Here is a 15854-nt window from a genome sequence, read left to right on the forward strand (position 1 = left end):
GCGTGCCAGGAGAGAGAGGCTGGGGAAGGGGGCGGAGAAAGGGAGGAGAGGAGAGAGAGAGGGAGAGAGAGGGAGAGAGAGGAGAGAGAGAGAGAGAGAGACAGAGAGAGAGAGAGAGAGAGAGAGAGAGAGAGAGAGAGAGAGAGAGAGAGATTGGGATTGAGGGGGTTAGGAGAGAGGGAAGGGTGGGTAAGGACGAAGAAACAGCGGTTGGCCGCGAACCCCAGGAGAAAAGCTGGGGGCCTGGGCCAGAACTGGAGCCCTAGCAGGAGCAGGGCACAGCAAGGCAGACACCCAGGGCTGGTCAGCTCTGCATGATGCGTCTCCTCCGGCTCTTCAGCATCCTGCTCGCCGCTGTGGTCCCTGGAGCTCGGGGCTGGGGCTACTGTGAGTGCTGGTCTCAGAGGCAGGTGGGGTTGGGTGCAGGTGTGCAGAGCTTGCAGGGCGAGGCCCGCACCGCATTGCGGCTGGGTGGTCGCCGGTCCTCTGGCGCCGGCTCGCTCCATCTTTTCCTGCTTCTCCCCCAGCGCTCCGCAATGCAGCTCCGAGACTGCTGTGCGCGCGCCCGGGGCTGGGGCTGGGCTCTGAGCCGAGGAACCAGTCAGCCCAGGGGATTTGGAGCTGTTAATCCAAGCGCAGCCAGTGCCTGGGTTTGAGGTTAGGGTTGGCTATAAGTGCGCTACTGGTGACCCAGGCTAGAGTTGAGGATTTCCCCTGAGGGGCTGGGGCTGGAATTTGGAGCTGACCCAGGCACTAGGTAGGGTTTGTGGCTGGGGCTGGGTTTTATGGCTAGAATCCAAACAGGAGTTGGTGACCCTGACTAAGGCCAAGGATGAGATCGGGAAGTGGCTGGATTGGGAGCAAAGCCTTATTTGGGGATTGGTGCATGTTTTGGTGGGGGAGGGCTGATAAATGGAATTGATGGTAAGGCTGGGGTTAATTTGGTGTTCTGGGGCCCATTTAGGTTCTTAAATACGGTGAAGTTTGGGGATTGTGTTTAGAGGAGTACTGAGCCAGGGCCAAAAGGGGGAAGGAAGGATCCGGCTTTGGATCTGTAGATTGAGGCAAAGAGTTACTAGGAAGGAGGAGAAGGCAAGCTCCCCTGACGGAGCAGCTGTTGCTGAAGCCTGGGTTGAGGGCAAACCTTTAAGGTAGGGCTGAATCTGCCACTGGGGGGCAGTGAAGAGGAGCTTCAACTGCTGAGAGGGACCACATTTAGAAGAGGGGCCATACTAACAAGCTCGTCGTCCTCCCCCCACACAGATGGCTGCAATGAGGAGCTGGTGGGGCCTCTGTATGCCCGGTCCCTGGGCGCCTCCTCCTATTATGGGCTCTTTACCACAGCCCGCTTTGCCCGGCTGCACGGTGAGCTTACCCAACCAGGGGCGGGAGGAGGACTCCAGAGAGCTGAGAGAAGAGTGGGTAGTCAAAGCCCTTGCCCTTTCTGTAGGCATCAGTGGATGGTCGCCCCGGATTGGGGACCCGAATCCCTGGCTCCAGATAGACTTAATGAAGAAGCATCGGATCCGGGCTGTGGCCACACAGGGAGCTTTTAATTCTTGGGATTGGGTCACACGTTATATGCTGCTCTACGGGGACCGTGTGGACAGCTGGACACCATTCTACCAACAAGGGCACAACGCGGTACTCTCGGTGCCCAGGCGCACACACTTGGGGAGCCTCCCCTGCTCTGGGCCCCGGGCTGGGCACTAGCCTGAAGGGAAGGGGAGGGAACAGCATGAGGCACAGGTGAGGAAAACCACTCTTGGGATCCAGTCCAGCTCAGACTGCTTCTCGCCAATTATAAGCTTTAACACATTTTAGGGTAAAACCTAGGAGAGCTTCCTGCAGGTGGTGGAATTAGATGTGGGCTTTAAAAATAACCGGACACTCTAGACCAGGGAAACTAGTCCGTGTACAATCATGGAGGCAGGGGAGGTGGAGTGAACTCCCGGTTCCCGCTCCAGTCAAGATTGACAAGGTTTGAAAGCCATCGCAGCAAGGGAAGAGGAGGGTGGAGACATGGTCACTACTCCCCCATCCCCCCCGCAGACCTTCTTCGGTAACGTTAACGAGTCGGCTGTGGTCCGCCATGACCTGCACTACCACTTCACCGCTCGCTACATCCGCATCGTGCCATTGGCCTGGAACCCGCGCGGCAAGATCGGCCTGCGGCTGGGCATCTACGGCTGTCCCTACAGTAAGGGTGTGGAGGTCGGGGGTGGGGGCAAGGAGCCTGGTCTCCCTGGTCCCCCGCCCACCCACGGTCCTTCGCGCAGAGTCCGACATACTGTATTTTGACGGCGATGATGCCATCTCGTACCGCTTCCCGAGAGGGGTCAGCCAAAGTCTTTGGGACGTGTTCGCTTTTAGTTTCAAGACAGAGGAGAAGGACGGACTGCTGCTGCACACTGAGGGTGCCCAGGGGGATTACGTGACGCTTGAACTGCAGGGGGCGCACCTGCTGCTGCACATGAGCCTGGGTGAGCTGCGGGACCCCAGAGAACTGCCCTAGTGCTTAAGCCTGGTCTTTCCCTTTCGTAGCGCTTGGTGCTAGCAAAACAGAGGGCTGGATTCGGTTTACCAATTGTGTGACCTTGAACAAGGCATCGTAAACACACAATGATTGTGTATCTCCTTTGCTTTTCATAACACCTGTGTGATGAGATACACCAGCTATCCTACTCAGATTTTTTTTTCAGATAGCCAAAGCAGCCCAGAGAGGTTAAACTGGCTGCACACTTGTCAATGGCCATTTCTCTACTCCAGACTTGGATTGGGTACTCTGTGTTGGGAGCTGCTGCTGCCTTGGGAGCTAAGGCCTGCTGGCCTTCTCACTCTGTCCTGCCCTGCCCTCAGGCAGCAGCCCCATCCAGCCAAGACCGGGTCACACCACGGTGAGTGCTGGCGGCGTCCTTAACGACCTGAGCTGGCACTATGTGCGCGTGGACAGATATGGCCGAGAAGCAAATCTCACCCTGGATGGTTACGTCCATCGCTTTGTGCTCAATGGCGACTTCGAGAGGCTGAATCTGGACAATGAGGTGACCAAGGGTGGGGCACCACTTTTGGGTGTGACAATGGATAAGTGGGGGAGGGGAGAACCACTCCTCATCCCACCCTTCTTGCATGCCAGAAAGGCTTTTCTTGTTATTGTTCTGGTCCTCACCGCAGATCTACTATGATAGGTCTAGAAATCCAGATGCAGGGGATCAAGAAAAGTAGAAAATTGTCCCCTAGCCTTGTCCCACAATTCTGTGCACTTGATAAAGACCCTGTCACCATCTGCATTTTAAGTGTCTAAGACTATTTGACCTGCTGAAGGCTTGTAGCCAACTAGGCTCAACTCTAAGTACAACCTTTAGCACTCACCCTAGGGAAATGTGTTCCAAGTCTTTCTGAGGCCAGTACTGAGGAAAGGGTACCACTTATTGTGTGCATGCACCCAGGAAAGGCAGGCACTCCCCTAAGCACAGGGAAACCTCTTTTCCCCTGCTTCCCACAGATATTCATCGGGGGTCTGGTGGGCGCAGCGCGTAAGAACCTGGCCTACCGGCATAACTTCCGTGGCTGCATAGAAAACGTGATCTACAACCGGATCAACATAGCAGAACTGGCAGTGATGCGCCATTCGAGAATCACCTTCGAGGCTAGTGGGCAGGGGGATCTGGGAAGACAGAAACACTAAAGCCACTTGGAAAGCCAAGAGGGGGAGAGGAAAGAGGTTTGGGATGAGATCCTTTCTCAATAGTCACATTGTCAGGAGTGTTTGTTTGTTTGTTTTTTGGTTGGGGGTTTTGGTGTTTGTTTTTGGTTTTTTTTTTTTTTTTTTTTTTTTGGTGGGGGGAGGCAAATACCAAGGACTCGGAGGAGATGTCAGTTCCATTCACCCCTGAGTTAAGAAGCTGTGAACCGCTGGTGGTGGTACACTCCTTTAATCCCAGCATTCTGTAAGTTCGAGGCCAGCCTAGACTACAAGCGCGAGTTCCAGGACAGCCAGGGCTACACAAAGAAACACTGTCTCTAAAAACAAAGAAAGAAAGAAGCTGTGAATCGGTCCAGTCGCCTTATTAGTTAGCAGATAGAAAATGTGGTGCAGAGGCAGGGGCTGTTTGACCAGTAACAGGGTAGTGACTTGAACTGGAAGTCTTTTGATAATCTCTCCTCACTGATCCACTCCGGAGCATGTGGGCATGCTCCACAGCCTCTGGACTAAATTGACCTTAGCCCCATGAGAGGGAAATTTTTTTGCTTTGCAGATAAAGGGATAGGTGATAAAAAGCAAGCAAAGGAGCAGAATCCCGAGGGCAGGCTTGTTTGGGCCCCTTCCACAAACATGGACATATTTGAGGGAGATGGGAGGGTCACGGCTGGAGGTCTTACCAGTGAGAATTTTAACAGCGAGTACCAGGCCTCTGTGTCCTGATGCACCCATCCTCTCCCTTCTAGGGTAATGTGGCTTTCCGTTGCTTGGATCCGGTTCCACACCCCATCAACTTTGGAGGCCCTCACAACTTCGTCCAAGTGCCTGGTTTTCCGCGCCGTGGCCGCTTAGCGGTCTCTTTCCGCTTCCGCACCTGGGACCTCACGGGGCTACTCCTTTTCTCTCGCTTGGGAGATGGGCTGGGTCACGTGGAGCTGATGCTTAGCGAAGGGCAAGTCAATGTATCCATCGCGCAGACCGGCCGCAAGAAGCTTCAGTTCGCTGCTGGTAAGGGGCTCCCTGGGAGGCAAGAGCAGGCTAGAGAAGGGTGGCAACTGGAGGAAGCGGGCGTTCTCCGGTTCTGGGGAATTCCTGGAGATGTTTGCCGGTTATTTCCAGCTTTGCGCACTGTCAGTGACTAAGGTTATGGATAGTGAGAGAGCCATCAGGGGTGTCGCGGTGCAGGGAGAGAAGTGTAAAAATGGGGTGCACTTAGACTGCTGCTGGGAGCAGAGTGGGGCTCCTGCATCCCCACTCAAAAACATCTCACTGGGCTTGGTGGCTTGTGATTTATGCCCGTAATCCCAGCATCTGGGAGGCCAAGGTAGGAAAACCACAAGTTTGAGTCCAGTCAGGACTACATAGTGAGTGCCAGGCCAGCATGAGATACAGAGAGAGCCTGTCTCAAAAACACAACGAGGAGGCTGGGAACCCAACTTTGGTATTCTGCAAGAACAATACTTTTAGCTACTGAACGTCTATCTCTCCAACGCTACCCTCCCACCCCTGTAACTCCAACTCTGGGGGCTCCGCCTCCCTCTTCTGGCTTCTCAGGGTACTGCACGCAGGCACACAAAATTAAAAAATGCAAAATCCTTTTTTTTAAGACCCCAAAACCAATCTTCTCCACCCACTCACGCCAGCCTCCTTTCTTATCCAGGGTACCGCTTGAATGATGGCTTTTGGCACGAGGTGAACTTTGTGGCACAGGAAAACCATGCAGTCATCAGTATTGATGATGTGGAGGGAGCAGAGGTCAGGGTCTCATCCCCACTGCTGATCCGCACAGGGACTTCATACTTCTTTGGTGGTAAGTTGGGGGTAAGTTTGCCCTGTCTCTGGGCGGGAAGGTCCTATCTCACTTCTGATGAGCCCCGTGTCACCTCTGGGACCATTATTTGCATTCTAGCTTCCTTTCTTCATTTCTGTGTGGCTCCCTCTTGGCATTTTCCCAGGGTGGGGTCCCTGAGTTCTCTCCTGGGAAGGGCCTTACAGATGTGGTTGCCCCAGGTTGTCCCAAACCAGCCAGTCGATGGGGCTGCCACTCCAACCAGACAGCATTTCATGGCTGTATGGAGCTGCTCAAGGTGGATGGTCAACTGGTCAACCTGACTCTGGTGGAGTTCCGGAGGCTTGGCCACTTTGCTGAGGTCCTCTTTGACACATGTGGCATCACAGACAGGTACCTAGAAGGTCATCTCCCTAACAAGTGGGAAACTTCTTCCAAAGCCCACTTCCATATAGTCAGGGTGGCTTTTTCTCTTTAAAATTATCTCCCTTCTCCTTGTATCAGCAAGCCCCCTAACACACACACACACACACACACACACACACACATTCTTCCTTGACCTCTGACCTCTTTCCTGTTTCTTCCTGTAAAGGTACCCAAGATTGAAAGAAAGTTTCTATTCAGTCCTAAGGTTTTGTCTGACAGGGGCTGGGTACTTTCCCTTCTGGGAGAAGGAAAGACAGCATGTGATCCATGTAGACTACCTCATGTCCCTATTGTACCCAGTTAGTTAGGTGGGAAGTGAGCCACTGGGTCCTGGCACTGGGAAAGTGTGAATGAGCTCCTTTCGAGCCTCCTTCCATTGGTGTTGACCCGTGCCCTAGATGCAGTCCTAACATGTGTGAGCATGATGGCCGCTGCTACCAGTCTTGGGACGACTTCATCTGCTACTGTGAACTCACGGGCTACAAGGGAGTTACCTGCCATGAACGTAAGCGGGATGGTATAGTCGGGGGAGGGTTGTTGGGGATCAGGAAGCTGCTGAAGCTGGTATGGATGACCATTCTTCTAGCTCCATAATTGCCTCGTTACCCCCTCTAGCTTTGTATAAAGAGTCCTGTGAAGCCTATCGGCTCAGTGGGAAATATTCTGGAAACTTCACCATTGATCCTGATGGCAGTGGACCCCTGAAGCCATTTGTAGTGTATTGTGATATCCGAGGTAAGTGGCTTTGCTGGGTTGGGGGTAGAGGGTTGACTGGGCAGTGTAGAAGATGCGGGGTGGGGGGGGGGTCAGGGAAACTGTAGGAGGAGACAAGAAGAAACTGAAGTTGGAGTAAAGGACAGTGGTGTGGAAGGGGGACACCTACAATTTTGTAATGTAGCCTTACAGATAAATTCCAGCTTCTGGCCATTCTAGCCATTCTCCAAGGTGGAGAGCCCAAGGCTGGCTGCAGTGAAGGGGCGGGCTTCTTTTATTGGCTCTAGGTGGCAGCAGGGTTGATGGGTTGGTCAGGAGGGAGACAGAGAATGTTCGTGCCGGCCCAAGCTCTGTCCCCTCTCTTCCAGAGAACCGAGCGTGGACAGTTGTGCGGCATGACAGGCTGTGGACAACTCGGGTGACAGGTTCCAGCATGGAGCGGCCCTTTCTGGGGGCCATCCAATACTGGAATGCCTCCTGGGAGGAAGTCAGTGCTCTGGCCAACGCTTCCCAGCACTGTGAGCAGTGGATCGAGTTCTCCTGCTACAATTCTCGGCTGCTCAATACTGCAGGTTGAGCCTGGTGGCAGGGAGGGCGAGGCATAGCTGGAGGAGAGCCTTGGGTGGGGTGTGAGGGGCTGCTGGAGGAGTCGAGCAAGGTCAGGACTGCTTGCACCTGGGTGTGAGGAGCCCAGAGGCTGATGGAGGGGCAGGGCCTGGAAGCTGCCTGGCGTCTTCCCCAGGAGGCTACCCCTACAGCTTTTGGATTGGCCGAAATGAGGAGCAGCACTTCTACTGGGGAGGCTCTCAGCCTGGGATCCAGCGCTGTGCCTGTGGGCTGGACCGGAGCTGTGTGGACCCTGCCCTGCACTGCAATTGTGATGCAGACCAGCCACAGTGGTGAGGGGACTGGAGGGCAGGGTTTTCAGGACCGCCAGCAGAGGCAGGGTTGAGTCACTGCATCCTGTTCCCACAGGAGAACGGACAAGGGGTTGCTGACCTTTGTGGACCATCTGCCTGTCACTCAGGTAGTGGTAGGGGATACCAACCGCTCCAGTTCTGAAGCTCAGTTCTTCCTGAGGCCTCTACGTTGCTATGGTGACCGTAAGTGGCAGACTCCTTTGGTGTACTCTCCTTCCAGCATTCACTGTTCCCAAAACCTACAGCACCTGACCCACTGGGGAATCTCCAGGTCATACGACCAGACGCTCCTGCTGTGATCTGACCCTTACCTTCATTCATTCCACCTCTAAGTTTCTCTTCAGTCTCCCTAACTCTCCCCACTCTGCCCTTCAGGCTTCCTGCCCACGGAGGATCCTTCACTCCTCCACCCTCTGACTTCCTTAACAAGGCCTTCCTCACTGTTTTGTTTTTTTTTTTTTTTTCAGGCAATTCCTGGAACACTATCTCCTTCCACACTGGAGCTGCACTGCGCTTCCCCCCCATCCGTGCCAACCACAGCCTCGATGTCTCCTTCTACTTTAGGACCTCGGCTCCCTCGGGAGTTTTTCTAGAGAACATGGGCGGCCCTTTCTGCCAGTGGCGCCGACCTTACGTGCGAGTGGAGCTCAACAGTGAGTAGGCAGGCTGGGAGGAAGGTGGGTGGATGGAGAGGACTACGGAGGCTGTTAGGGAACAAGACAGTCAACCCTTTTGAGAGGTGGCAGAGAAAGGATCTGAGATGACTCTGGACCCTAGACTTCCTGTCTTGATATCTGGCTATGTGACCATGGCCCCTTCAGCAATGCGTTGCTTCAGTGGGCCCTTGGCCCCTCACTTGTGAAGGAGATAGGTTCTAGAGGTCTCATCCATCTCTAACTAGCTATGCTTCTAGCCTAAGCATGCGAGCTGGGAAGTTGATTGCAGGAATCTGCAAATTTGGGAAACAGATTGTGTGGCTTTAAGCTATTTGTAGGTTCTGGACAAAGTGGAGGACTATTTAGAGGCTTCCCTTAGGTGAGGAGAGAGATTATATTTGGGCAAGAATGCTGTGAGGGATCTGGGGGGGTCAGAGCCCCCTTTTTCCCTCTTACCCACTGTCATGCTGTCCAGCATCCCGGGATGTAGTCTTTGCCTTTGACATTGGCAATGGGGATGAGAACCTGACAGTGCACTCAGATGACTTTGAGTTCAACGATGATGAATGGCATTTGGTCCGGGCTGAAATCAATGTGAAGCAGGCCCGGCTGCGAGTGGACCATCGGCCCTGGGTGCTACGGCCCATGCCCCTGCAGACCTACATCTGGCTGGAGTATGACCAGCCCCTCTATGTTGGTGAGCAGCAACCCAGGGGCAGGGAGAGGGCCTCCATGACATTCCTACACTTTAACCGGTCATGCACCATGTTTCCAGGAAGCCCATGTTCCAATCCTTTCTGCCCCAGAGTGAGCCAAGTGACTATTTCTCTTTTCTAGTCCCTTATATCCTAGTCTATCCTCCTAATCCCCTTGCCTCCCTTCCCACTCAGTATGTAATCCTGTCTCTGGCTCTACAGTCATCTTGGGAGAGCTCTTGGGAATGTTCTGCCTTTGAGCCACACCTCCCAACCTCTCCATTTATTCCTGATCAGGATCTGCAGAGCTTAAGAGGCGCCCTTTTGTGGGTTGCTTGAGGGCCATGCGTCTGAATGGAGTGACTCTGAACCTGGAGGGCCGTGCTAATGCCTCCGAGGGCACCTTCCCCAACTGCACGGGCCACTGCACCCACCCCCGGTTCCCCTGTTTCCATGGAGGACGCTGTGTGGAGCGATACAGCTACTACACCTGTGACTGTGACCTCACGGCTTTTGATGGGCCATATTGCAACCATGGTCAGTGCTGCTGGTTATGGGGTGGGGGCATGGAGCCTTAGGGTATGATGGGAGGTCAGAGGGAATACAAGTCAGCATCTTGGAAGACTAGAATGTTAGTAGAATCCTGAGCTCTTGAATGGGGCAACCAGGCATTTGAAGATGCTAGGTGACTCCAGAGGGATAAAGGAAAACAGAGTGATGGATGGTAGGGCTATCTGATGCCCCAACACTAAGCAAATAACTTTTCCATCTTCACACTATTGTCAAGGTCACACAGGTTGCTCCCATACCCTATGCACATCTACTCTGTGTATATGGAGGTATCTGTGTGCGTGCATCTGTGAGTGTGTGTGTGGTGCATGCACACGTGTGTGGAGGCCAGGGTCAACCTCAGGTGTCATTTCTTGGGTATCTCTACCTTGTGTTTTCAAACAGGGTCTGTCACTGGGACATTGAACTTACTGATTAGATAGGCTAGCTGGACAGTGAGCCCCCGAGATCCTCTGCTTCTGCCTCTCCAGCCATGGGATTACAAATGTGTGCTTTTTGTGTGGATGCCAGCATCAAATTCATGACCTCACGCTTACGCAGCAGCACTTTACCAACTGAACGTTTTTCCTAGCTCTAGTATTGACTTTGGCTTCACGATGCATCCCTCTCCTCCCCCAGCTATTTCTTGTCTGACTGTCATTGCATCCCCAAAACATGTCTACAGGCTGACTCTTGGTTGAAGTGAGCCTTGAAATTCAATATACCCAGACTACATTTTCTCCAAAGCTGGCCCAAGGTAGTCTATGGCGCAGGTGGGTGATTGTGGGCAGAGTCTGGTGGTCTAGAGAGATTCAGAGAAATATGATTAATAACACGTAACTGCATGGAGTCAGGATATCTCAACCCTAATCTTGGCTCTACACATAACCTGTGTGTCCTTAGGGAAGTCACTACCTGTCTTTTTTTTTTTTTTTTCTTTTTAAATAATTTATTTTTTATTGTGGGTGCATTGGTGTCTTGTCTCCATGTATGAGGATGTCAGAAGCCCTGGAATTGGAGTTACAGACAGGCGTGAGCTTCCATGTGGATGCTGGGAATTGAACCCAGGTCCTCTGGAAGAGCAACCAGTGCTCTTAACTGTTGAGCCACCTCTCCAGCCTGTCCCTGCACATCTTTAGGCTTAAGTTTCCTTGCCTATAAAAATGCATGGGTGAGACTGGATGATTTTCAGGTTTCTCATACCATTATTTTTCTGTTTAGTGCTAGATGGGATGGTGCAGGTCTGTAATCCCAACACTTGAAGGGCAGAGGCAGGAGGAGTGTAAATTTGGGCTACAAAGTAAGACAATGTCTCCAAAATCGAATTGGATTTTTTAATTCTGCTAAAAGCAAATGGTGGCAGATACTAGTGTGTGCATAGGTTGGTAACATAGAAACCCTTTGAACTTGTGACTAAGGTGTCTGGAGCCTTCACCTTGGTGTCTTCGCTTTAGATATTGGTGGATTCTTTGAGACGGGCACATGGATGCGTTATAACCTCCAGTCGGCACTGCGCTCTGCAGCCCAGGAGTTCTCCCACATGCTGAGCCGACCCGTGCCAGGCTATGAGCCTGGCTATATTCCGGGCTATGACACCCCTGGTTACGTGCCTGGCTACCATGGCCCTGGGTACCGCCTGCCTGACTATCCGAGGCCTGGCCGGCCTGTGCCAGGGTACCGGGGGCCCGTCTACAATGTTACTGGAGAGGAAGTCTCCTTTAGTTTTAGCACCAGCTCGGCTCCCGCAGTCCTCCTCTACGTCAGCTCCTTTGTACGTGACTACATGGCTGTACTCATCAAGGAAGACGGTGAGTTCTCCAGGGCTGTCTTCCTCCAGGGGTCCAAATTCCCGCAGCTATGGATTGCCTAATGCAGAGATGCAGGCCTTTGGGAGATGGGGGTTGTAGGAGCTGTGAGAAAACTCCACATTCCTCCTCCCACCCCACAGGGACCCTCCAGCTTCGGTATCAGTTGGGCACCAGTCCCTATGTGTACCAGCTAACCACTCGGCCAGTGACTGATGGCCAGCCTCACAGTGTCAACATCACTCGGGTCTACCGAAACCTCTTCATCCAGGTACAGGTGGAAGGGAGTGGTCATAGCCCCGTGATCTTGGCTGTGGCACACCCAAGGAAATGTCAGATGATTACATGTCTGAAACACAGTTCGGTATATGAGGGATTTTTTACATTTATCCCCTGTCATGACCCTTATGTCAGCTCTGTGAAGTAGCCGTGGTTGGCAATTATTTTGAGCTCCATTTTTTAAAAAATTTATTTATTATGTATGCCTGCAGGCCAGAAGAGAGCACCAGATCTCATTATAGATGGTTGTAAGCCACCATGTGGGTGCTGGGAATTGAACCCAGGACCTCTGGAAGGGCAGTCGGTGCTCTTAACCACTGAGCCATCTCTCCAGCCCATAAGCTCCATTTTTAAAAATAATTTATTTATTCTTATTTTACGTACATTGGCATTTTGCCTGCATGTCTGTCTGTGTGAGGGTGTCAGATCTTGGGGTTATAGACAGTTGTTAGCTGCCATGTGGGTGCTGGGAACTGAACCTGGGTTCTCTGGAAGAGTAGTCAGTGCTCCTAACTGCTAAGCCTTCTCTCCAGCCCCACTGAACTCCATTTTATGAACCATTAAACAGGCAGAGAAAGTAAAGTGTTTTTCTCAAAGGCAAACAAACCGCTAGGAGCTAGGGGTGTGGCTTAGCAGGTAGAGTGCTTGCCTGACATGATGAAGTCCTGGGTTTCATTCCAGCACTGCATAAACTGGGTGTGTAATCTCAATATGTTGGAGGTGGAGGCAAGAGGATCAGGAGTTTAAGGTTACACCTGGCTACATGAGCCCCTGGATCAAAGTGGGGTGGTGTGCCGAGATGGCTCAGTATGTAAAGGCACAAGCCTGATAACCAGGGTTTGGTCCTGAGAGCCACGCCGTAAAAGGAGGGAAATGGCCCTTGCATGTTGTTATCTGAACTCCAGATGAATTCTCAACTCCAGACCCCATAAAAAATAAAACGTGGCCGGGCGGTGGTGGCTCACGCCTTTAACCCAGCACTTGGGAGGCAGAGGCAGATGGATCTCTGTGAGTTCCAGGCCAGCCTGGTCTCCAAAGTGAGTTGCAGGAAAGGCACAAAGCTACACAGAGAAACCCTGTCTCGAAAAACCAACCAACCAATCAATCAATCAATTAATAAATGAATTAAATAAAATGTGCATCGGGATGTAGTGGCAACATGCAGGCATGGGTCTCTGAGTTTGAAGTCAGCCTGGCCAACATAGTGAGTCCAGGACAGCCAGACTATGTAGAAAATGTGCCCCAAAATAAAAATAAAATGTGAGAAGGAAAAAAATAAAAAAGTCGCCAGGCAGTGGTGGCGCAAGCCTTTAATCCCAACACTCGGGAGGCAGAGGCAGGCGGATCTCTGTGAGTTCAAGGCCAGCCTGGGCTACAGAGTGAGTTCCAGGAAAGGTGCAAAGCTACACAGAGAAACCCTGTCTCGAAAAACCAAAAAAAGAAAAGAAAAGAAAAAAAAAAGTCAAACTACTCATAAACTGTAAAGTCCGGTCAAAATCAGATTGTTTGAGCCATGTTTCAAACCCTACCTCTGGGCCCAGGGGTTGTTCATTTTGAGCAAGGACCCTTTGGGCAGAGAGAAGTCCTCCATGGTCTTGGCTGTGTCCATCAGGGCATCCCTCTCTCCTCTCTCAGGTGGACTACTTCCCGCTGACAGAACAGAAATTCTCCCTGCTGGTGGACAGCCAGCTGGACTCACCCAAGGCCTTGTATCTAGGGCGAGTGATGGGTAAGCGGCTGGTGTGAGTCGGAGGAGAGTTGTGGATGAGGCTCCTGGGGTACAGAGCGAGGAAGTGGGTACAGTAGCAAGGGTGGCGAGCAAAGGAAGGAGGAATGGATCAGATGGAGGGAAGAGGGGCAGGGCTTCGGGTGTCCCAAACACTTTCTGGACCTGCCTCTCCCTCAGAGACAGGAGTCATTGACCCAGAGATCCAGCGGTACAACACTCCAGGTTTCTCAGGCTGCCTGTCTGGTGTCCGGTTCAACAATGTGGCTCCCCTCAAGACCCATTTCCGAACTCCCCGCCCGATGACTGCTGAGCTGGCGGAGGCCATGCGGGTTCAGGGAGAACTGTCGGAATCTAACTGTGGAGCTATGCCACGCCTTGTGTCAGAGGTGCCACCGGAGCTTGATCCCTGGTACCTGCCCCCAGGTAAATCCCTACACACAGAAGACTCAGACAAAAGTGTGGGGGGGGTGACGGCGATGGGAAAGGGCTCTGAACACAGAGCTGTGTCTCCTAATCAGCCCTTTCTCCTCTTTAGATTTCCCATACTACCATGATGACGGATGGGTGGCCATACTCTTAGGCTGTGAGTAGCACTGATCACTAACCTAACTTTCCCAAGACCACCCTGTCAGCACCCCTCCCTGGTTCCTGTCGTCAGGGTTGAGAGGTGAAGGTGCTAGCCGTGAGATGGCAAGAAAAAGGGTGAGGCAGGCCATAGTGATCAGTATGTAACTGGGTGGAGACGTCTTAATAGCTGAGGCAGCTATAAATTTTTTATCAGAGTGAAATACTAAAATGCGGCCCTAGTTACAGGATGAAGAAAGTGATGTAATGTCATCTACTGAAATGAGAAACTGGAGAAGCTGTCGGAGATACAGAAAGTAAAGCGGGCAGGGGATCAGCCAAGAATCCAGACCTAGACATGGGGATGGCTTAAACGGCCATTACTATACGCAGTTGTGCATGATGCTTCTGGCCGAGCGTGTATGTGTGTACCCCAAAGACCTTCCCTGAGTTGTTCCTGTTTTTCCATCCAGTTTTGGTGGCCTTCCTGCTTCTGGGGCTTGTGGGAATGCTGGTGCTCTTCTACCTGCAAAATCATCGCTACAAGGGCTCCTACCATACCAACGAGCCCAAGGCCAGCCACGACAACCATCCTGCCAGCAAAACTCCCCTACCTCCTTCAGGCCCCGCCCAAGCCCCTGCCCCCACTCCAGCTCCCACCCAGGTCCCGACCCCAGCCCCAGCCCCAGCTCCAGCCTCAGCCCCAGTCTCTGGCCCAAGCGCCAGGGATCAGAACCTCCCCCAGATCTTGGAGGAGTCTAGGTCTGAATGAGTCATAAGGGCTTCAGGGACCAAGTCCAACTCCTCAAAGTCCCCCCAATTACCTCCTCTTCCCTACCCTGCCAGGGACATTTGGCTCTTCTTAGCAGGCTCTGTTCACCAGGAGGATTCCCCTCTTGCCAAGTTTGGTGGGCAGAGCTACAGATGGGACCAAAGGGAGTGGCCGAGCCTCACTGCCTAAACCAATGCCCTGCTCACCCCTTTCCCCCAGGCTCCTGGCTGATTGCCTGCCTCACAGGAAAAGCCCCACAGGGCTCAGACAGGCCTTCCCAGCCTTCTCTGTCCCAGCTGCTGGCAGGGATTAACAACGGAGGGCAGGGGACATGAATTGCCTCTCTTCCTGTGTACATTATCAGCAGGGACAGATGTGGGGGATTGTAGGACTGCACAGGGCATGGTGGGGAGGAGGCTGCTAAAACACACCCCAAGCCTCCCCACCGGCCCTGCTGACCGGCTGTCTTCCATCTGCTTCCTCTCAGCTGGGGGTGAGGGAGGGAGGGCTTTGTCACTGTCCCCACCTCGCCCCACCCCCTTTTTGTTTTTAGAGACCAAGAGGCCTCAGTTTAGCACCTTGGTACCTCCACTGCTTCACATGCTTTAGCCAAAGCCATAGAAAGCCTGCAAGTAGAAAACATATTGCAGACACCCTGCCTAGCCAACCCTCCAACCCCTTTCCAAAATATGCAATAGCCTTGGTGCCTGTCTGCAGGCCTGGCCCCCTCCTATGCATGAGGAGCCCTCTTCCCTCTGCTCAGAGACGCTGCTGCCGTGTTTGCCCAGGAGGTCATATTCTTTATATATATTTTTTGTTGCAAAGTCTCTCTCTAGAGAAACTATATATTATTCTAATTTTTAAATGATCTGTTTCTATATAAAAGAACTCAGTGGGCTGTCCTGTGCTGTGCCCTTCTGTGATGAGCTCCTTCTGTGCTGGATGTCTCAGGAGTCCTGCCAGCCACTCACCCAGCTTGCTGGGCCTCCGCTCTAAGGCAGGGCAGAGCCCGCTGTGCCCTCAACTGAGCAGGTCCAATAAAGCAGAGTGGCAGAGCCCCAGTCTGTGTGTGATAGCTCATGGTCAAGGGATAAATAGTGTGGTTTAGTGTTTTGTTTTGTTTGTTTGTTTGTTTGTTTTGCTTCCCACTAAATCCTTATTTTATTCATGAGAAATGAAATGTTTTTAAGGGAACTCAGAAATTTCTAGTCTTCAAAACTTATGTATATAAGCCAGGTGGTGGTGGTGGTACA

At 52.5% G+C, this 15854-nt stretch overlaps 1 protein-coding gene across 1 annotated transcript; it reads left to right on the forward strand.

Annotated features, from left to right (window-relative positions):
- The first annotated feature begins 151 nt into the window (after positions 1-151).
- Positions 152-15714, forward strand: Cntnap1 (contactin associated protein 1). The gene is made up of 24 exons (XM_036195716.1): positions 152-387; positions 1264-1365; positions 1451-1644; positions 2053-2200; positions 2280-2483; positions 2860-3044; positions 3506-3649; positions 4450-4711; positions 5364-5513; positions 5714-5885; positions 6317-6423; positions 6534-6653; positions 7001-7204; positions 7375-7531; positions 7608-7735; positions 8020-8205; positions 8684-8905; positions 9201-9440; positions 10907-11260; positions 11401-11528; positions 13172-13265; positions 13443-13688; positions 13801-13848; positions 14303-15714. The coding sequence occupies exons 1-24, from the start codon at positions 315-317 to the stop codon at positions 14599-14601; spliced, it is 4167 nt and encodes a 1388-aa protein (XP_036051609.1). The 5' UTR covers positions 152-314; the 3' UTR covers positions 14602-15714.
- Positions 15715-15854: the final 140 nt, after the last annotated feature.

Source organism: Onychomys torridus, chromosome 8 (genome assembly GCF_903995425.1).
Source record: "Onychomys torridus chromosome 8, mOncTor1.1, whole genome shotgun sequence".
NCBI lineage: Eukaryota > Metazoa > Chordata > Mammalia > Rodentia > Cricetidae > Onychomys > Onychomys torridus.

What these genes read in the sequence shown, in the direction of transcription:
- Cntnap1 (XM_036195716.1), top strand. Translation starts at nt 315, where the DNA reads ATGATGCGTCTCCTCCGGCTCTTCAGCATCCTGCTCGCCGCTGTGGTC. An exon ending in GGCTGAATCTGGACAATGAG is followed by an intron (nt 3,045 to 3,505) that starts GTGACCAAGGGT and finishes TGCTTCCCACAG; the next exon opens with ATATTCATCGGGGGTCTGGT. An exon ending in AGTGTATTGTGATATCCGAG is followed by an intron (nt 6,654 to 7,000) that starts GTAAGTGGCTTT and finishes CCTCTCTTCCAG; the next exon opens with AGAACCGAGCGTGGACAGTT.